The 23230-nt window shown below is 34.3% G+C and overlaps 1 protein-coding gene across 11 annotated transcripts; it reads right to left on the bottom strand.

Moving 5' to 3' along the window:
- Positions 1-405: 405 nt before the first annotated feature.
- On the bottom strand, positions 406-23068 carry LOC141915024 (uncharacterized). 11 transcript variants are annotated; one of them, XM_074806389.1, is made up of 33 exons: positions 22937-23068; positions 21630-22433; positions 20424-20557; positions 20228-20300; positions 19855-20152; positions 19584-19758; positions 19245-19490; positions 18898-19151; positions 18687-18798; positions 17926-18081; positions 17265-17420; positions 15465-15620; positions 14413-14559; positions 14084-14230; positions 13807-13962; positions 13545-13700; positions 13250-13408; positions 11480-11575; positions 10064-10162; positions 9911-9979; positions 9737-9832; positions 9567-9659; positions 9420-9482; positions 9031-9096; positions 8457-8540; positions 7838-7918; positions 7445-7468; positions 6360-6527; positions 5797-5886; positions 4986-5060; positions 3980-4021; positions 3810-3887; positions 406-2459 (listed from the first exon to the last, which is right to left on the bottom strand). In XM_074806389.1, the coding sequence occupies exons 2-33, from the start codon at positions 22384-22386 to the stop codon at positions 2412-2414; spliced, it is 4554 nt and encodes a 1517-aa protein (XP_074662490.1). In that variant the 5' UTR covers positions 22387-22433; positions 22937-23068; the 3' UTR covers positions 406-2411. The 11 variants fall into 11 exon arrangements, with proteins under 11 accessions (XP_074662490.1, XP_074662493.1, XP_074662494.1 ...); XM_074806392.1 differs by lacking the exon at positions 4986-5060; XM_074806393.1 differs by lacking the exon at positions 5797-5886.
- Between the last annotated feature and the right edge of the window lie 162 nt (positions 23069-23230).

The following is a 23230-nucleotide window of genomic DNA, read 5'->3' as shown; positions in this document are numbered from 1 at the left end:
CTAGGCGGTCGAGGTATTTTTAATATGTCGGGCTAATATTGTTTCAATTGCCAATTCCATCAATGCTAATGCCTTGTTTAATAATATTTTCCTTTTGACTTTAAAGACACTTCAATGATTCCAATTCATTTCACCCAAAATATTCTTTTGATTTTGGTTAAAAAGTTTAGTATTAAATCATGTGTCGGCTACAAGGTAGGTCAATAGGGATTATTGTGATTATTCATAAGCACATGTCACTGACTTTTTCAGTTCCATACTAAAAGTGTTAATAAGGCCTTACTACTACAAACCACCGGCTGTGGACATTGGGTCAACATTGGCAACAAACTAGACATGTAGACTAATTTCTCCAAGGAAATTGATGAAAGAGATGAAAATATCAAATAAAGGAAAAGAGACAAATTTACTGCAGCAGTATTTTATTGGAGCCACAGTTTTCTTGTGAGGCACCAAGAATCAATACACTAACAATGTATACCCCAGTGTAAACTCAGTCGACAATGGTGTACACAACATAGGTGTGAACACAAGAAAATTAGTATCACCAACACCTTATAACAGAGATAACTTTTAAAGGGGAAATCTTATCACATTTCCTTTCACATGTTGAATTGAAAGTAAAAAATTAAATCTTTAACAATTTGAATGAAATGGCTTCTTTAATGTGAATGGAACTACGATACATGGTTTTTTATAACTATGCGCATAGGTTCGTTCACATAAATGAAAATTGGAACCCAAAAAAGACTTAATTGAAATCAGCCAATGTATACAATTATATTTCAAATTTGGACATTGTAATATAGAGAATTGTAATGAAGAATGCTCAACTATTGCACGTATTGAAGACTTTTCCTTAATATTTTAACCTACATACGCATGAATAAGTTAACACAAAATATGCTTTTGAGCAAAAAACTAGTCACTTCATACTTCTATTAATGACTTGAGAATATCGTTCAGAACAATTAACACAATATCATCGAATACTTAGAATAAATCACTAATAGAGCCTCATGTTATTTTTCATATAGCACGTCTCTGGTGATAGTAACTCAGGCAGGCGTGTACACAAACTAAATGGTACAAATCGCTGTCGTAAATTGCCGCTCAAATATAGCGATGATGGCACATCTACAAACCAGATAATATCAACTGAGTGATACGTTATATTACGAAGAGCATTTCGCACATTATAAATCGACTTAAAAAGCAAAAACATGCAATGCATTGTTATCAACATCATTATCATTATTATAGTAATCACTGTATTGAATAATATTTGAGACCACACATCAATGCATTAATGTAGATATCATATCAATCATCATTTCATCAACGACTAATCGATGTACATGTATTTTCTTATATCATTTAACATACTGTTCAAAATAAATGCGTTTAAATAATAACGGATTCAGCAACACATTTTTAAGTACAGAACTTCGTTTATGTATGTATACACACGTATTTATATATGTATATATCTATATACCACAGAACATTCATATTTCCCCTGACTGATGTAAGGGTACTGCGATCATTCCCTTATTTTACTCAATGCGTAACTTTGAACAACACTAACTTTTCCCAGTGATACATATAACACAATTGAATTCATTTACGTACACTTTCGAGGCTTTAATTAAAAACAGAATTATATACCTGGTTGTACTCTTTAATCTAGCACCAGTAAATCATTTACTTTCCTAAAAGTTTCCACTGCAGCATTAAATACAATCAAATAAGGACAATTTTTTTCAAAGCAAAGTTCATTTCACTGGCTGCTTATGAATTGTCTACAGTATAATATTTCAAATTAGAGTATATATTAGAATTTGTGTTTGCAAAGGTTGAGTTAGATCAAAACGGTGATTATGATTTATCACATCATTATCATATTTCATCACTTCAATGATGTTGGCTTGGTAAATTCGCTGCATCTCGACTTTATGCATAGATTAATTAATACAACAATGTTCTTGAAACATGTTAATTGTGAAATGTGAAAATTTAGAGAGAATATGGGCAAGTCCTAGCTGTTACAGATAGTTTTAGGTAGTAGCCACAATTAAAAGAGCACTTGTCTAGGTTCTAGCGTTAGAATATTATTAACTCATAAGTGAAACTGTATGACTTGTCAATCATTGAGTTGATTATTTCACAACATTACTGAATCAATGACAGTTCAAAAGAATATTAGCATATAGAAACTTAAGGAGTCACAGACAAGTTAGAGGTCTTTTCGTTTTAAAATCTCCATTAAAACATTCTGTAAAATATCCAAGGGAACATCAACGAAGATTTGTCAGTTACTATTGTCAATTTCATGGTCAACAATAATCCCTGATTGGTCCACAGATCTGAACTAGTCAGAGGATGACCTTCACGTATACATGCAGTTAGTTCTACACTGAAGTACCGCTATCATCTTTTTGGGCGCCGGCAGAAACAGCCTGGAAAACAACAATACAAAGAAGAAATATTATCGAATCATGCAGAACAGAACTCATTTAATTTCGATAAGAAATATTATCAACATTCAGCGAGCATTGCAACCTAATCCCTAAAAAAACTTGACGATTTGGCATGCAGTGAACGAAATTATACCATTCTTTGGTACGAATTATGACAAATTCAGGGAAACATCTGTAAATTTCATGATCTGTCACCTGTACAAAACTTTAAAATGTGCAAATAAAAGTAATATTCGTTTTCTTACGACATAATTAGTATAAAATGAAAAGGTTTTTCCTTGAAATTTAAATCAACCATTATCACTGCTCTAAATAGTACGTATTCACTGATAATAATAATCCTCAACCAAAACTTCAGCCTGGCTCATTCTCAATAAATGCATATACACATACACAACAACTACTCCCATAATAATAACATAATATATCTAGATGGCAGTAATACTAAATTTACAATACACCCCAAAAATGTTGTCCCAGAACAGGTAACATGGCTGCGCAGACCAAAGGAAACATCACCGTATAATGCCAAAAACTGCGTGAAAACTCAAGGCGGAAAATTGAACTATGATATTTTAGCCAGGATATAAGTACCTGTCGAAGTCCTTTCATTCTATGTATACATAGGCAATATAATAAAGTATATCATTAAATACTTAAGATTTAGAATCAGCAGATTGATGATAGATTTTGTCTAATCAGCAACCAGTTTGATTGAAAATCAAAATTCAAAAATCTATGCGCGCAAATTTATGTTTGTAGAATAATCAATTCAGGAACCACACGACACCACACAGGCAAATAAATAAATAAAGGTAGACAAACTGTACTAAATACTGTTCATACGAGACTTTGATTCCACATTTACAAACAGAAAATCTACTGAACTTTTCATTCTATTTTTTCTTTCAAAGCCAAGATTCTATCAGGGTTATAAGAAGATATGTAAGATAGAGGAGGTCTATTGCAGTTTCAGACAGTTCAAGGACTTAATGAGCCTGTTCTCCCAGTAAATTCATTCAGTACATTTCCTGTTTAACTTATCAAAAATCTCATTACCCTACGACGCCAATTTACGAAACTGCGGTGACAAAATGACAAAAATACACTTTAAAATCGGGAAAACAAATAAATCACACATGCATCATGACAATTTATGGTTTACCAGCATTCTCTTTATGAAACCAAGAAACAAAGGAGGAATATTAGCAAGGCTTTATGAGTAAATAATTGATCAGAAATTAATAAAATGGTTTATATGCTTTGACGGGGGAAAATGCAAAATCAGGAATTTAAAATTTTCTAATAGAATTCACATATTTTACTTACCAGTTTTTGTGATAAATGTTTATTATTAGCAATTTCTTTTTCTAATTGCTTTTCCTGTTCAGCTAATTTATTCCGTAACTGAAATGAAAAATATTTAGAAATCATTTAAAGAAATGCCAATGAAAGTAGCCTATCATCAGCTTTACTAGTTTTTGAAATTCCTTCCTTACCTCTTGTATTTCTTTTGCTTGGGAATCAGAGGACACTCCATTCTGAAAATCACCGATTGACTTTATTAGACGATTAAAAATCCTCCAAAACATATCTACGGGTACTGTTTGTGACACCTCTCCTAATCAGTTGATATTTATGCATCAATTAGTTCAAAAAGACTTTTGAATGATTTTTCATGAACTTGTTTTTGTCATCACTTATCAGCAATTGTTTATGCTCAGACGCTCAGAGATATGACTGTGACATCATCCCCTATTCATTTGCATAACAAAACACAGTCGGCATGTTCAACATTTCTGTCATGGCAGCCATTTTTCAACATCACGTGAGCATATTTTAGGTAAACAAGCACTGATAGATGAAAATATAAACAAGTTTATGCAAATTCATAGCTTATTTCTCGATGCAAAATCCTTGAACACACTGATGCATAACATAGACAAATCTACTGATAATCAACGAAATAACAGATCGAAAAATCGAATGGAGAGTATGTGTGACATACAGTAGGTTGCTTATCTAATAATAATCTACAATCATCGAGATGACAAAACAACAATAATGTTTTTCTTTGTTAACAGTTTCTAATGCTAAAATCAAGCTTGATATGAAATAAAACGTAACTACAACTCTGTTGGCTAACAAAAAAAAAACTTTCTTTTTTAACTAAATATTTCAGGTTGAAGGAAAGGAAGCAAAGAATAACAATGAATAATGTCCATGAAACTAATGATTCCAAGCAGTTGAAATGAATAGGCATGCATGCTTATATTTTCTCATGAACAACTATTGTTTACAGAAATATGCAGAAAAGATTTTGAGAAGTACTGGTAGAACCAGTTCAACTCAATGAACAAGGTCCTATGTTCTAGATCTCGAGTATAAAACCATGTTTCATTGGTGATGTTAATCAAAATGAAGTTAGGAACAATCACGAAAAAACAACGTTAGTATAATAGGTAATAACTGTCAAATTTGGTTACGTTTCCAATATTCTACTACCTGATCCCCTGCACCTGAAGTTGATGAAGGGTCGACAATTTCCCAATCAGACAGATTCGCAAACTTTTGTATGTCCTAGAGAGAAAATCATGAGAGAATATTGCATCGTATGATAGAAGCAATAATGTGTTGATCAACTCAGCCGTCATTCACCGTTTTGGTGATGATAATGAGAGAAATTTCGACCAATCAGATCTCATTCATTTTCTCTACAGTTCATTACTAATAGACAAATAGATCCAAATAATTCCCCTGACTACCATAGCCTAATGCCAACCCTGCACCCTACAGGTAGTAACTACATGTTACCGATACTGCCTACACAGCTGAGAACCAAAATTAGAGGGAGGCAGACTATTCCCTGCTATTGTATATTGTACCGACCAGTAGATACAGGGCTGAGCAAATCATGGGTCAGTGAAGGTAGCCAAGAGGTTGAAATGATTTGATGATTTGATGATTAAGGTATTCAAGGAGGAAGTTTCTCACTAGACATATGAATATGAATAAATGAATGAATGATTGATTCATTGATTGGTTTCAAAGATGATTAGCACTAGATATATTAGATAAATCAGCATGCTCTAGAAATCCAGTTATAGATTCAAACCACGCTATATATCAAACATCGTATCCGGAGTTTATCATATTATCAAAGGAAACACCAAACAAAGCCAAACAAACTATGTTAAAATCAAAACCGATTACCAGAATTATACCTCGATTACAACATAAACCCCACGTCCAAGGTAACTAATGTCTTAAATGTAAATCTGGGTTTATTTTTAAATAACATTAGATAATACTAAACCTTTTCATCTTTATCTTTGTCTTTAGCTTTTGACCGAAATAGACTGAGTTTTGGAAGCGAATCTCGTTTCTTTTCAGGCTTTTTTTCCGACTGGTAAAGATTACAAACGATATTTTAACATCTACATACATATCTACATTATCAATAAGCGTTAATAGACACCTAAACACACAGAAATGTATTAATCGTAAGCTATCTAAATAAAATATTCAGATAAAAGTTAATTTGAAGCGTATTTGACGAAGCGACATCATTCAAACGGAAGTTAATGTTTATTTTCATTTCCAACAAGGCAAAATTAGAGTAGTCTATATACATAATCAATAAGTGCGAAATGATGGCGAAGCAGTAACTACTAGGGTTAAACACTGAATGTACATTTTTGTTACACCGTACGACGCAATGTTTCATCAATGGAAGTTCAATAGATATTCAATAATTTGATAATGTGGCACGATGCACTGATAAAATGCTATCATGCGTTTAGAACATGATCATACATTGTATGAAGATATATTAGAAATGCGCATTCCTTTTATAGCACGAGATGATTCTATTTTTACCTTCAATTTTTCATCTAGTTGAGCTTGTAATTGCTTGACATTCTCCTGTTCAGCTTTTAGGGCATCTTGCCCAGTAGTTACAATGGAGTTTAATTTAGAAGTTTGACTAGCGAGATCGGCTTTCTCCTTTTTCTCCTTTTCCAACTCAGCTGTTAACTCTCCTAATTTCTGTAAGAAACAAGAATGTAATAAAACATAAGTTACAAGAGGATTTATTTCACAATGAATTTCTTTAGATGAACAGATACAAGGTCATGATAAAACAGATGGTCGATATATTAGATTTAGAAGACACACTGATTAAACACCCAATATCCAGATTAGCAATTATCCTTCACAATAGCATATGTATTTTTCTCGATATACACATAATATAAAAAATATATATAAACTGGTATATATTTATCTATGATCTGATATTTCAGAAGATGAAATGAAAGTGCCACAAACATCTATCATAAACAACACCTATTTCCTGTCTATTTACACAATAAACTTCTCAGATATAAAATTTTATATGCATATTCAAAGAGTGTTTTCTCATAACCAGAACATATCAATAGTGATATCTGTTCCTAAATTATTCTATAGGCCTACAGATTTACTATAATCATTTTTTCTATCTTTTCACGGAATCTTATATGACATCTATCCTTTTTATCATTCTTCGTTTATGTATTCTGTATCATGCTTGTGCGGCTACAATGCTTTAAAACAATGGAGGTGCTAGAATATAATTCAGACTAGGTCTCTAAAGACTCATGCAAGACAAATTTTAAGTTTTTATGTTATTTCTTCTATACATTTTTGGACAGAGGTATAATAATCATGTTTATCTTTTGTTAACACACAAGAAAATAGCAACGATTTCACTGGGGAATTTACAGTATGTTAATAATTGGGAGTCAGTTAATGATGCCTCAAAGGCAACGTTTTAATTCCGCAAAAAGTAGCACAAATGGAAAAGCCAACGCAAGCAGACTTTCTCTACTACTGAGATGAAACATCATCAGCAGAACGAAAGTTAAACTAGAAATAAAACAACAAACAAAATCCCATTTGACTGAACAGCCATCCACCCTTACCCTTTCTGCCCGTATTGTGTCCCGCTGAAAGGCAGATATGACATGATAATGTATGAACAGATAAGAGAGCAAGACTGAGTTAGTTGTAACTAAGAGAGTATATCAAATATACCGATCTGAATTTAGTATTTCACAGAATATGAAATAAGAACGTGATCTAAATATAATCTGTGGGCGAATTAATACTCGTTTAAAAAAAAACAAGGATTATTTATAGATGTCAAGACAGGAACATAACACCCTACAACTAATAACAACGTAACCTTTATAATTGCAACCCACTCCACAAGCACATTTGTCGGACATTCTATCACAAAGCACCGCAACATCATACGTATACAAGTATATTATATAGTAAACCTTCCAAATATATGGCTAAACTTCAGCGCTTACCTTCTTCGTAATTTCTTGACTAGCAAGACTTTCTTTTAATTTTTCTAATTCCAACTTGACGGAGGATAAAATTTCTTGCGACTAAAAAGACGAAGTTGAATTCAATGCTATTAGAACGAAATTCTGACAGTTCATGAATTTCAATCACTTAATTTGGGTATCAGGACAATTGCCCCCCGGACAACTGCCCCCCGCACAATTGCCCCCCAAATTAAATCTTTTTAATCTTAAAGTAACACAGATATTTACTTCAAATTAATTAGACAAAGTGAACTAATTCTAGCTATTTACTCTAGGACTGCTTTAAAATTTTTGATTGGCAGAAGTAACACTAAAACTAATTCCAATAAATTAGCCAACGTTAACTAATGCACTAATAAGTGAACTTACTAAGTTTCCTTTAATTTGGTAAGTGAATAAAAATTACACAAGGACTGATTTAAGGTTTTTGATCTGCACACAAAATCAGTAATTCTATATCTTATAAATCTATATTCAATGATATACAAATGAATTTCTAAGTAAAGTATTTAGGTGGTGTTAATCCAAGTCAAAAGGGATTTTATTCGGGGGGGGGGGGGGGCAATTGTCCTAGAATCCTTAATTTGTTGCCATATACCTCATGTAATTCTACTTGTAACGATTCTTTCTCTTTTTCAGCGGTGGCCAAATCAGTTTCAAGAGTCTGAACTTTCACCTCCATCTGTAAATTCAAAAACGAAAGATAAGATCGAATTATGTCAAAGTCAAGAAAATAAAAAATATCTGAAGAGGAGATATTAACATTATTCAAAACTTGTTTGAACAAATCATGCATTGCGAAAGACTCTAAACATAAAATATTCAGGATGTGAAAAAAACGTAAAATATGTCTTCAAAAAGTCTAAAATGCCATTGTTCATAGCTGTATGAGATATTGGTTTGGAAATATAAAGGAGGTATCACCATATTGGAATAGGGCCTATTATAACAAAGACTTCATAAAAATTCTCATATTTCAAATATACAATAAGCGAAAATGGGAAGTAGTAATCCGAAGAAAAGACACTATGACACTACATACAACAAAGTTGGGACTACAAATGGATTTGCAGGAATTCTTATAAACCGAAGCAGGTTCTAGTGAAAGCATGAAAACAACGATAATTCTTTAGTTCCCGTGATCCATAAATTTGTGAATATGAGTTCATTACCTCATCAACAATATGCGTTAGACTTTTTTCAACGCAGCGATACGCGAAATCCAAATCATTCAAATCCTGAGCGAATCAATCAATCAACAGAATGATTGCAAAAAGCAAAGGCAAACAAAGCAGCTTCTTAGAAAATAGTGAGATTAAGAATTGAATTGGCAAAAAATCAAACTAGCTAAATGCACAGACTATCATTGCGAATTAAAATATCTGTAAGACAGCTTTAAATAAACGAAATTCATTAAGCTTTCTATTCTCCATTATAGAGATTAACAAAAAGAATATTTGTACCGACAATTGATGGTCATGATTGTTTAAAAACAGCAAAATCACAACAATCACAAAATCATAATAATAATGGACTATAAGAATTCATAATGATCACCTACCTCTTCTCCTCCACCCCTGGCTTTTCTAAGTTCATTTGTAAGTTTTTCAAATTGTTCCCTTGTCTGAATAAAAAGAACAAATCAAAATGTCACTTCCAAAATCACATGTGTTATGCATTTCAATGAGCAAGCATTCTTTGAAACTACCTTAGTTAATTCACTCTCCGTGCCTGTTAATTTACTCTGCCATTTTTGCTCTTCTGATTCTACACTGGATTGTAATTTATTCAACATTGACTCCTGAAAAATTATGAGAAGATCAGTTAAATCTAAGCAGATATTCATCGTTCTTTGGAAAATGGACATTATATACTTACTGTATCAGAAAGTACTGATTTATAGTGTTGTACTTGAGATATCAGTTTACCCTGGGCATCTTGAGACTGTGTTAATTCCTGTTCTAACTGTACGCTCTGAACAAAAAGAAAATAATGTTTCGTTAAAATTCTGTACAAAAATATTCAGTATTATATATATGTGGAAGTACTGACTTGTCTTCGAGCATATTGGTTGATATGTTCTTGTGCTTTGGTCTCAAATTCTTCCCACCATTCGTCCTCCTAAATAAAGATGAACGCGATGTGACATATATTGTCTCGTAAACTGAGAAAGGCAGAGCATAACTCAAATCGAAGAGGTCTTACATCATCTTGTTGTAAATCTGTTGATATTGAAGGAAATATTTTTTGTAGTTTATGGCGAATCTTTTTGCTGTCATCAGCTCGAGTGCTCGACGAAGTCTCCTGTAATATCAGAAAAAAATACCATCAAACGTTTCATATCACAATTAGCCCAGTGCTATGGAATGGGCTATCATTTCTTCATAACTTTCATTACAATTGAACTGTATTATATGTAAGATACTTAAAGACCAATTAGAATAAGATCTTATATTTTGCCAGCACTACTAATATATAGACCAAGGACTTAATTCAAAGATCCATAGTATCGGCAAACGGACAGCATGTCATGAAAGCGTGTTCGTGTAACCGCGCGGTATAAAGGGTTAAAGCATGAATTCAATAGAAACAGCTGACACCATAGAAAGCAAGTATAAAACGAGATTATAGTAAAACTGCGTTCTGAAGCAGATGTTTATACCACGGTGTGTTCGGCAGGACGATGACTTGACAAAAATATTTAGCCGCATGATTGATAATATATTTGATGATATAACATATGTATGAAGGTGTATTATACTGAAGCAGTCAGCACTCATGCATGTCTAAGACTTTTCAAAGTTATCAACTTTTTGCTAATCTCACTGAATTAACCCGGGTCATCATATTCAAAATTTACATTCTTCGTTAAAATAGCAACGCACAATGTATAGGTTATTCACTTAAAAACTGGACAGTCGACGAACGATAAGCGGAAATTCTACGAATGAAAATATGATGTATGAATACGTAGTAAGCAGCCGCGTTATATAAGCCAGATATGAATTAATGAAGCCTAACACAGGTTTATAATGAGCCTGTACCTTCACTACTATTTGACCTCGTTTAAGCTGCGAAGAGAGATTGAAGTTGAAATATTCATACAAGTACACTTTAGTTATCGAATCGGCAGCATTTCTTTAAGGAGCGGCAAATTTATCGATGCCGAGTAATTAATTTCTAATCGACAAATGAATTCCTATTCAATATACAACTCGCCACAATATTGATTTACACAAGAATCGAAACAATTAAAAGAACAGTAACTTAAGTGGCTTCTATTAAGTAACTAAATCCATATGAATATTTGCAAAAATACGCTTTGTTCAGTTCACCAAGGTCGGTTTATATATATATATATATATATACATATACTTACTGTTATATTCTAGTAAAGAGAAAGAAGTGAGAGTGCGTTAATTCTCATTAAACAAGAAAAAAAAATAATGATTGCATCTACAGTAAGAGAGAGTGTGAGAAGACCAAGGAATCAACATATTTACCGAGCAAAGTGATGCTCTAGACTGGACATGTTACTGATGGACAGCGTTTGAATGTGATAGTAAAACCCACATAAAGAAATATAGAAATTAGATTGAAATTTGACTGGATCATACTTACTCTTTCTCCTCTCAGCGCATCTTCGACCTGTTGTTGTACGTTTTCATTAGCGCTGTTCAGTTGTCGAGCCAAATTCGTATTTTTATCTTTCAGCTCCTGTAAAATTTCAAGTTAACTTCATAACATATAGACATACATAGTCTTTTAACCCAATAATTATCTATAAAATACAGGCAGCTGATGACATTCACAGGACCACGCAGCGCTATTACAGATAATTCTCGAATCAAGATCATGAATTTCGAAATAGGTAGAAGAGCCGAGTGAGTTTTGTTCTAGACAGAAATACTTTCCATGAACACTTAACTTCTCTACCATCATTCCAGAGAGAATATATTAAGTTAGGAACGATCATGCTCAGAATTTTTCTATGAGCCTGATATCAGAATCAAATTCCTTTTTCCAAATTACTGACCCTGAATTCAGTGGCTTCAGAAAAATTAACATTAGTATAAATCACTAAGTACAAATTGAATTCATCTTGATCAGAGCATGCAAAAGCAATACAATGCGATTAGTAAAATCATGATTATCTGAAAATCACATGCAATCAATTGGAATATGAAAATACAAACTAACAAGGTTATTGAACATCAAACCCACTTAATCGAAGAAATTATTGAAAATGTTTAATCCAGAACAATATTCATTAACTGGTAAAAAATGATACGGATTAAGTGGGCTCTTGGGCTTTATGGATAGAGGGTTACCGGTATCAAAAATAATCAAACACACTTCATCTGAATCATGTCGAATACAATAGACTACGCTTATATCATATGACCAGGACTGGCAATGTCCACACGATATAAGTACAGTATCAGATGTGTAATAGCTAAACTGATATCTATTTCAACCTAATGAAATACGGAATACAATATAAATGTTTCTACGATATACGCAATGATGGTTTAAGCCCGGTCAACTGTATTGATCTAATCAGGACATTCACAGTCTACTTGTTCTTTCAAGAATCTTTAGATCTACGGTAACAGAATTTTTACATCGGTACGATCCAGATAAAGCGGGTTTCATTACGGAATAAATTGATTGCTGAAATAACTGAATTATATTAATGACAATTTGAAACGAAGAGACAGAGCAATCATCATGCATACAGTAAATCAATAAAGCACAGTTTGCGAAGACCCCATCAATTTTTCAATTGAATTACTATCGCCTTAAAGAAGAATTCCATCATCCAAATAATCATTGAGTTCAACCCCGTGATTAATGATAGATGACATATTTATGTGTGTCTATATATAGAGCGTCTTACAGCAGCTTCGAGTTGAGATTTAACCGCGATTAACTGCGAACGAAGATCTTTCACTTCAGCAGTGGTTACTGATAATTCATCGCGTAACCGATTCACGGCCCTGTCGTTATCGCTCGTACTAGACACTGTCTGAGCTTTGAGCAATAGTTCGAGTTCCGCGCTCAATTTGTTAAAACGGCCATGAAACTCCTAAAATTGAATTGATGGCGGTACTTAAATAAGCGGACAGAAAGATGCAAATTATTCTACAGAGAATTGTTCTGTCTGCACAAAAATTCACTTTTCACAAATATATACATTCTGTTAGTAAAAGCTATAGGGTATTTTTCACAGCAGGATATCATGCAAGCTTATCCGAAATCATAACTTGTCTTCAATTTATAATTGACGAATACATCCTAATAATCAAACTGTGAGAAATTATTTCAAGCAAACACTGGCTTTATAAGCAAGTCCGCAATTCAGCAAGCTCTTTTCAAGAAGCGGCTTACTTCATTTTCAGAGGTTTTAGATAAGATTATTTCACTCTGATTATCGAGTTTATCTCGGGACTCTTGCAGTTGAAGCTTTAGTTCAGCTTCCCTATTTTCGCTGTCAGACTTGACTGTATATAATTCTGTGGACAAATTCTGATATTTTGTGCTTAATTCCTAAAAATAACACATTGTTCACAGTCAGTTTCAATTTGCTCTGGGAATCAAACCAGTCAGTTCAACATAATATTTTCATTTTCAATCAAATTCGATCCAATCACGTTCATATCATTGTCTGAATATTGAAGCTTACTTCATTTTCAAGAGATTTCGCTTGAATGGTCTCTTTCACACAAGCCAACTCAGTTTGTGCTTGTTGATACTTCAATTCAATCTCATTCACATCGATTTCCTTTGAATTTATTACATTCAACTCATCCATCAATTTTTTATGTTTCTCTTTCAATTCCTAGTTATCAGAAACATTCATAATTAGACACTGCCAAATACACAACAATATTGAACAGCGTTTGTAGAAAAATCTACGAATCATAATTCGGCCAAATTAATCTTACTTCATTTTCTTCACTTTTCGATGCTATAACTTGTTCTAATTGGGAAATTTTCTCTTCAAACTGAGCGATCTTTTGCTCGCTGTCATTATCAACGGCACTCGTTGATTTAACGGAATTGTATTCAGATAAAAGCTTTTCATATTTTGCATCTAACTCCTAAAATAAAACCATTTTCTTTCAAAGCTATGTGCAGATTCATGCGGTACTTATATAACCGCTTGTATATACACTTTAGGCGTATGATTAATTCTTCATAGTAGCAGTTTTCCTTGCTTACAGATTTTTCCAGGGACGATGCTGAGATTTGTTGCTGAGACATTTCTAATTGAGTATTTATACGATTCAACTCATTAAAAGCTTCACTTTCTCGCTCTTTCATTGTTCCAATGTCAACTGTTAAACCTTGGAATTTGCCTAACAATTCCTACAAGGAATATAAGCCGAAATTCATTCTGAACCAAATGTAGTAAGGACTTAATACTTTTCATACATAAATAGACCTAATCCTAATGCTTATCAAAATCATTGGAATAGAAAATTGTTATGAAGTAAGGTAATATTATATCATGCTTTACGGCAAGTACAGTTAGCATTCAATACTCTTACAGTATTCTCTTCATTCTTAACAGCGAGCTGTTTTTCAACGTCATCGAGTTCGGCTTTGGTTTTATTCAGCAACTCCGAACTTTTCAACTCATTAGTTCTCAACGAATCGAGTTCAGATGAAAGTTTCTGGAATTGGTCCGTTATGTCCTGTAAGAAGAATGCCAACAAATGAATATCTAGGCTAGACTACAGTTGTTATCCAATAGGCCAACAGTAAAAACAAGTATCTGTGAAAAAAGAACTAAGACAAGCTTATATTGAAACTATCAAACATCGAATATTGACCTAAAATATAAAATAGCGAGAATTTTAGACACAAAAACTGAAACTATATTAGAAAAATTATTGCTGAAAATATGTCAACAAAATTATCTTGCATCTAACTACAACAACAATTCAATATCGATGTGAACAGCCAAATTTTCAACCATTTCGTAATCGTAAAAATAACTAAATAAGAGACCTAAAATCAAAATCAAAATCGTTATGTACAGAAAAAGCTCTGTTTGATCATAAGCAGCTGTTGAGAACAGAAACTTAAACTGAAGCCATGTGGATGGAACATAAAACATGCGTATGACACCTATGTCTCACTCTTAATTCATGGCTTTTTCTCTTCGCTTCAACTTGAGCCTTGACGAGGCTTCGTTTCATTTGTTCCAGCTCTTCGACAACCTCGAATGAAGCGCGTTCCGACTTTGTCGAGGCGAGCTCTTCATGTAGATATAAATACTTCTGGTTCAATTCCTACATCATAAATAAATAGTGGCTCTTTTTCGTATCAAGTTCCAATATGACGATAACTATGGTTTGTTGGGGATATGGGCAAACAATGATAGTATACAAAGTTAGTACACAAAGTGCTTTTTAGTATCGGGGTAGTAGCAGGGAATCGACATTAAAATATTATCATAAATCCAAACCTCAACCCACAATCCAGAGGACCGAGAAGTGAAAAAGTACTAAGCACGAACAAGACAAATCAATGGGTCAGCAGTAGAGAGGGTATACTTCTAGAAAATATACATAAATAAATAGGATAGGAGCCTTACATCGCTTTGCATTGTCTTTGTTTCCAGTTCTAATTGCAGTCGAACCAATTCAGACTTGGCCTGAGCTAGATCATGCTGGAGATCTGTCACCTTGTCATGGGACTGGGTCAGAGATGTTAACTGAGCGGATAATTGCTGGAACTTTTCGGACATTTCCTGGAGGATTAGAAATGTTAACTACTAGTCAGAGCAGAGAATTAATTACACATGCACAGAAAAATGTTCTACGCTTTAACAACTACCGTTCACAACCTTATGCATTTTTTAATCTTTTAAATTAAGTTCTTTATCGATAATATTAAATGAATTCCAAATTCATAATTCGTGCGATGAAATTTAATATTCCAACTTAAAATTAATCTAATCATATCACAAATGTGTTTTAATTCTATATGACATGCTAACGTAGGCTATATGTGAATGTACGCTAGTGCTATTGCGTTAACACGTTATGAAAGCTGTTTCAGTGCAGGATACATGCTACATGCTTATCCTTACAAAGCTTTCTTTATCGCAGCAGCCTTGCATGTCTTTTTGGATGTCACGTAATTCAGAATGCGTCTCATCTAGTTCATGTTGCACAGCGTTAACAAGTAAGTGAGTTTTATTTAAACAATCATATTCATCTACGACTAACAATAGCTCCTACAACGGAAAAACAAAATGAAACACCGAATAGCGTGCGACGACAACATTGATACTACTAAACTGAAGCTGAACGGAAGATTTAAGAAATATCCGAGGGTTCCAGCAATTACATGCAGTCAACAGCCACGGCAAGAGGTATCAGATATATGGTACTAGTTTATAATTAAGACTTCAAAGGATTAGGAAGGGAAAGAGCTGCCAACTTATACATGCCGTTTATGTCGAGTTGAATCAGTACCAAGTTGAAATATGGAAGATTCTCAATCGGTAATCAAGGGACAGTCAATCGATTCTTTTCAGTTATACGCTGAACATATAAAATCGATATTCTTCAGGCTAACTGGGAATCAGTTGGCAGCTCTGGATATAGATAGTTTAACTATTATGCAGTTCACCAAAAAAGGGGGAAAAATTATCTACACTACTAAAATGAGAAAATCATCGTCTGTATTAAATGTGTCTGAAAATGTTAGTGGGTGCAACATGTGCATAGACCCATCTGCCACTATTAATGTTGCTCAAAATTCACAATCGATAGAAATATTTACGAAACTAAAATCCATTTTGACAGCTAAAAACTATAGGCGCAATACACTAGGAACAATGTGCATCATCTTCAATCGATAGCTGTTGAATAGGATATCAGTGAATACATGTTAGAAACTGGTAGCTAATCATCCATGAATGAAACGGATTTAATTAGAAATTCATAGATCCATGGACCACATGCCCTTCAGCGAGGCTTCGAATAAATTGAACAATTTTTAAAATAAATTAACTCATATATACATGTATCAAATTAATTGTCTCGGTTAAAACTTCCGACGCGCCAAATATAACGTTAAGCAAGCATTTTAACAATAGAACACTGAAAATAAGCCCGAGATATAATATCATGCGGTTAGTTAGTGGTTCAATACGAGTTTACCCAAGTTTACCAAAATATAAGATAATTGGTGAACCAGCTAACTCATCAATTGAAATATATTACCGTAAGAAGCAAAGCAAACACATACCAATGTTACAACAAAGTTAACCAGCAAATTGGTCATCGATATAGCCAATATTTAATAGTGGAATTCTGATATATGATCGATAAGCTGGGAAACCGAGTTCATAGTTAAAGGAGTGAGTAAAACGATGCCTGCTTACTTCATTTTCTTTATGTTTATTTTCCAGTTCTTGACGTAACTGATCTACGTCTAATTTACTTTTAGCTAATTGCTGTTCCATATCAGTGACTTGTTGGTGAGAACTGGACACTGATTCTAAATCGAGCATGGTTTGACGATGCTGTTCAGACAGCTCCTACAAATAAAATTCCATTTAGAAATAGATATTCAACCATTGTATATATTTACACTTTTTATATCAATTAGGAAATAAAAGTCAGGATGAAGACGACATGCGGGTAATAATGATTCATCTGAAATTGACTGGGCCCTGTTTCAGATCGAAATTTGAAAGGAAGAAATAATTCAATACGGTCAGTAAATAAGAATAAGGTCAAAATTGAAGCCACCAAAACGGACAGAGCGAAGAAAGCCGATACCGAAGCATAAACTGCTCTGAACGAAACATTCATTCATACTACATTCATTCACCAAACCATTCTAGGATATTCTAAGGAGGCTCGTTACTTAATTTACGACATAATAACGATAATATATCCAGTTTAATTGACAAATTCACGCCGTTAACACAGTATCGACACAAATATAACAACAATGAATTTATGATGTCTGCCTGATAATGACAGGATGAATGTGCGACGATGAAAAAGCAAGCAGACAAAACGCAGACGAACTCTTACATTATTTTCACGTTTTAATCTCTGAATGTGCTCCCTTAGCTGGTTAAGATCGCTCTCTTTTTGTTCGAGTTGCTGTTGAATTTTCGGCGATTCTTCAGCGCGTTTTTCAGCCTGCGATAACGCATCCATGGCTTTCCAATTTTTCTCGCGTAATGCCTAAATCAAGAACCGACGGAAGATTGCCAAACAATGGAGAACATTTTACCAAAAAAAAAAGAAATCAGATCGAAACGATGAAAATTGCTTGAAAACAATCTAATTCATTTTTCTTAATATAATATATATCTTATGATTACCGGTATGTAATTTTTTTCTCAAGAAGCTAATAGAAGTAATGGCGGCTAAAGGGTTAAATCTACTGTCTATGTGTGTACATTTCTAAATGATTAACTAGACTATTGTAGTACATAAATACATATAGGAATATTTCATTCATTCATACACTCAACATTCTATACTACACTCAGATCAAAGGGGTTTATTTATTTACATAAACCACCGTGACACCACTGCTGCACTCATTTACCCTCACTTAAGCGTAAACATGAAGTTAATTGCACAGACTGAAAAATTTGGTTAGAATAACAGAATAATTAGCGAATACCAAACTCAAGTCTCGAAGTCTCTTGTCAAGCAATTAGATAAATCCAAACATATCATCTCAAAGTTATGACTTTCGACATTTTCCTTTGTTAATCCGATACTTAACAGAAGACCTGAGAAAAGCGTCATCTCGTTCATCACAATCTACTGGTACTCACATTATTTTTCTTTTTCTGGTTTTCTAGATCGTCTGATAAACGCTTTATTTCTTCTATTTTTGCTGATAAATCTGACTCCAACTTTGAGACCTCTTCCGCTTTCTGACCAACTCTGTCGAAAAATAGAGAATTCATTTATTGATTCCGACTCAAACAACAAGTCGATTACCCCCATCCCTTTAAAAAGAATCTTGGATTTACGCAAACTTACATTTTTTCATGTTCAGTAACTGATACTTTCGGAATATCTTTCTCGTTGGTAACATGACCATTTACAGCGCCAGTAGGTTGATTACTAGGAGCTTCTTGACCTTCGCCAGACTGACGTTCTTTTGTAGTCTGTAACTGAGTTGCCAACAATGTATTCTCCTCTTTCACAGACTTTAATTCTTGATCTCTGCATTCGATATCCTTTGAGATGACAGTAATGCGAGTTTCTAAATCTTGACGTTGCGAGGTTGCCTCCTAATCATACATCAAAATATCATACGTAAACATTTCTAGTCTTTATCGGCACTATGCTCTAATAAACTCTCACTTCAAAACAAATTCAATTACCTGCACTTTAGCTTCCAAAATTTTAATTTGGTTTTCCATTGACTTCACCTGGCCTGATTTATCGGTTGAGGAGTGTTCTAATTGTTGGAACTTATTTTTCAAATTCGCGAACTCAGTTTCAGCCATGTCTTTGCTAGTATTAGCACGGTCATAATCTTTCTTCAAAGCTCCAACCCGAGCCTCAGATTTTCGGAGTTCTTCGCTTACCTCATTCAGTTTGCGGGTCAAAACAGATTCGGAATCTTTCTATAATCAGAATCAGAAATACAAATTTATACTCACCCATCAATATGGATTTTGATTTAAGACATCATAAGTAGAAATTAGAACTAGTTTTACCTTTGTATTATCAAGGCTTCTAATCTGTTCCTCATATCTGTGCAGTTTCTGTTCCATTGACCTTTTCGCGTTTTCGCTAGTGTTCAATTTCATCACGTTGTTAGACAATTCAGTGTTGACAATTTTCAGTTGTTGTTGTAAACTGGCCACGTCTACTGCAGGCATAGCATTCATTCTATAGGAGATCATCGCAAAAGAGATGAGAAAATTAGTTTGTTCGTTTTTTTAATGGTTAGGCTATAATTGAGAGCTAAGATTTTCAAAAACTAACTGTGCTTTGGCAGCGGCTTCTTTCAATTGCTTATTTTCCTCGCTCAGTCTTTGAATGATCTGAGCCTGTCCATCGCCCATCATCTGACCGTCCATTTTGCCCCGAACCTGTGACATTTCCAAACGATGCTGTTCATGAGTTTGTTGCATGCGCGAATGTAAAGCCTGGATCTCTTTCTGTTGGTCAGCGATTTTTTCCTGCGACGATTTCTCTATTTGGCTGTATCGAGATTTCTCTTGGGATAGCTCTTGGCGCAGCTCCTTGATACGAGAATTTGCCGACATGGCCAACTGTTGCTCTGAAAAACAATTTTCCAAATTTGAAACATGATACCTATCAAACACAGACATCAAACAAGCCGCCGGTTATATACCTTCCTGAAGTGACTTTTCTTTGTCTTCCAATTGTTTTTTCAAGATGTAAACTGGATCAGTCTTCTGGGATTTCTGTGAAAAAGACAAAAAGTATGATCTACTGGGTATTTAGCAACACGTAAGAGATATGGAAGTGTTACTGATTCCACTGCTAATAAATTCTATATGTGCGAATGAAAATGTGGGCAAGCTCACCTTATTCCATTCTGCACGTCCTCCTTTAGCCAAAAGAATGTCAATCAGAGTCTGTACTTCCATTTCAGTAAGAGGAGCATTTTTAATGATGTTCAAAAGATCATTTGTATCGGTTGCTTCTTCAACGTTCAAACCTGGAATCATTCGATATGATAATCTGATGACGAAAATGTATAATGAAATGAAATATTTGACATCTATACCCGCTATATGGGATTTTTATAAACATTTCTTCCCGCAAAATATGTTGTTCCATGAATCATTTTCTTCACTCAGTGATAGCAAATTAAAGGGTCATTAAAGGGTAAAATATTATAATATTCAGACCATAGCATAATTTCATATTTCACCAGTTCAGATGAATGAGAAGGGCCGAATGAAACACATCTTATAGAAGTGACTAAATGAAATAAGCATCTGTTAGGTGAAATATCCGTGGACAGTGTTTTATATCTAGATTCGAGGCATTGATCCTCAGAACGAGTGTGGTATCACCAACACCATATGATGACGCTCAGAGGCTATTGATTATTATATATATTCTTTTTTTGTCAATGACTCCAACCAGCTGTTGAATAGCTCTCACACATACATACAGACTAAGCCTATAGGCTATATCAAACTAAAACAAATGAATAGAGCCCCCACACATATCTATGGATCATGTGCAAGTCATTAAAAGATCAAGAAAATATACATTCACCCAATAATTGTCTGAATATAACAACAAGCAAAAAGTCTACGTGTTGAACTTAAGGCCTTATACCCATATCAATATATTTTTCGATGTATCAAGAACTTTATCACAAAGAAATAACTTAAAGTAATGATTACGAAGACAGACAAAAGATACAATTCAATTTATTACTGACATATGATCAATAACTATGAACTCGCTATCTTGTCGTATAACTTGAAATGGGCCGACCAGCGACTGACTATGATCTAAGTGATTGATAGACGGAAGAGCATTGTGTCAAATTTTCAATAGAAAGGAATTGATATCATTAATTGGTGGTCTAGAATGTCAAAACTTGTTTTCTTTCATCGAGGGCCTTGTATAAGTACTACACAAGCTATGGAGATCAGAAAAAAATTGCTATTTTCACCCTTTATCATAAAGCTTAGATTTTGAACTGGTCGTCCCAAAATTTAACTGTGTTTTGAATCAAATAGGCTAAATAGTGAGAAAAAATCATCTCCTACCTTCATTTTTCTTGTTTTTTCTTTTTTCTTTGACTGGTGCTTCCATTTGAGGAGGGGCCTCGGCAGTCGCATAAGTAGATTCAGTAACATGAATTACTTCTTCAACCTCAGCCTCGGCCAATATCTCGGCCTTTGTCTCATGTCTGACCTCCTGGCTGTTGTTAGATGAACCAGATTTATCCTTGCCTTTCTTGCCTTTTCTATGACGGATCGCTGGAGAGGAATCACTTTCACTGGTCGATACGTGACTGTATTTGATTTCCAGCTCGTCCTTCGGCATCTGTTTCGGGTGAAAGGTTTCCGGAACATCAACAGCATCTGTACTCGGCGAACGCTCCGAGCGGTTATGTAAGATGGATTTGGTTTTCTTAGATTTCTTTCCCTTCGGTTGTTTCGGGGGAGCTTCGGAATCGATAATTTCTGGATCAGGTTCGATTTCGAGCATCTTTTCTTCTTTAGCAAGAACTGGTGCTTCTTCGATCTTTTCCACCTTTTCTTCTTTCTCTTCACTTTCCTCTTTGTTCTCTCCTTTCTCGTCCTTAGTCGCAGCCTTTTCCTTCTTCTTGATTTTCTTTTTCACCTTGTCCTTCTTGTCTGTTTTCGTTGGTTTTTTGATTTGAGCCTCTTGCCACCTTCGTTGTTCCGCCATAACTTCCTCATAAGTACGCTCCCGCATACCACAAACAGAAATTAAGTAAATGACAACAGCAGAAATGACAAACACTGCTCCACCTATCGCTAAACTTTGGGTATCCATTTTAGTGTATTATTGATTCTTGGTAGGCCTATAATAATCAAAGGTCCCTGCAATTGAAAAAATATAAATCTTTAAAATAGGCCTAGATTTGTAAGTTTATTGATCACCTTTATTATTCAAATGAAGCAAGATTATCGTTGAAATGATTAGTTTCAATTAACGATGTAATTCATAATAGAAAGATGGGACCAATCTAAACATCTCATTTTAAAATGAGGCTAAACTATTAAGTCTTAAGTACCCGTCCCAGTCTAACCCACTGTCTGTGCACACAACATGTACTTGACTTCGTCTATTGACAAATTCAGGGTCAGGGAGAGTGAAGGGTGGTCGAATGGTAACCGCACTCTTTGAAGCTAACCGCTACTTATACAGACATTGTATAAGTGCTGCTATACCACAATGATGACACACGCTGCCCCCCAGCCCAGACCCAACCAAACCCGGAAGTAAATTTTTAATCATTTTTCACTTTCGATTCACTTCCTAAACATGAATACAGCGGGATTTTATAGATAAGAACTACAGAAATATCGGCCCCGTAACTTACAGATTATATCCACGAGCACTATTCAGCCTTAGCGGCTGCCACCGTGGTTAGATTGGTCTCAAAAGGCAGATGTTCCACTGAAATTCACGATGCAATGGTCGCTGCTATCTACACGTCGTCATATCTGTAAACGCGATTCTGATTGGTCAGTTCGGTGCACTGCAAGGCTGTTCCATCAACTACGCATCATCTTTCAATATTGTTTATTTCACTTGTTGAAAATCATATTTACTCGAAAGCGAGATTAAATCATATTGATGGAATTTCTTAGTCATTTACCAAAACGTAATAATA

Source organism: Tubulanus polymorphus, chromosome 1 (genome assembly GCF_964204645.1).
Source record: "Tubulanus polymorphus chromosome 1, tnTubPoly1.2, whole genome shotgun sequence".
NCBI lineage: Eukaryota > Metazoa > Nemertea > Palaeonemertea > Tubulaniformes > Tubulanidae > Tubulanus > Tubulanus polymorphus.
Note: the sequence above shows the minus strand (reverse complement) of the source record. Positions and strands in the feature narration are given on the sequence as shown.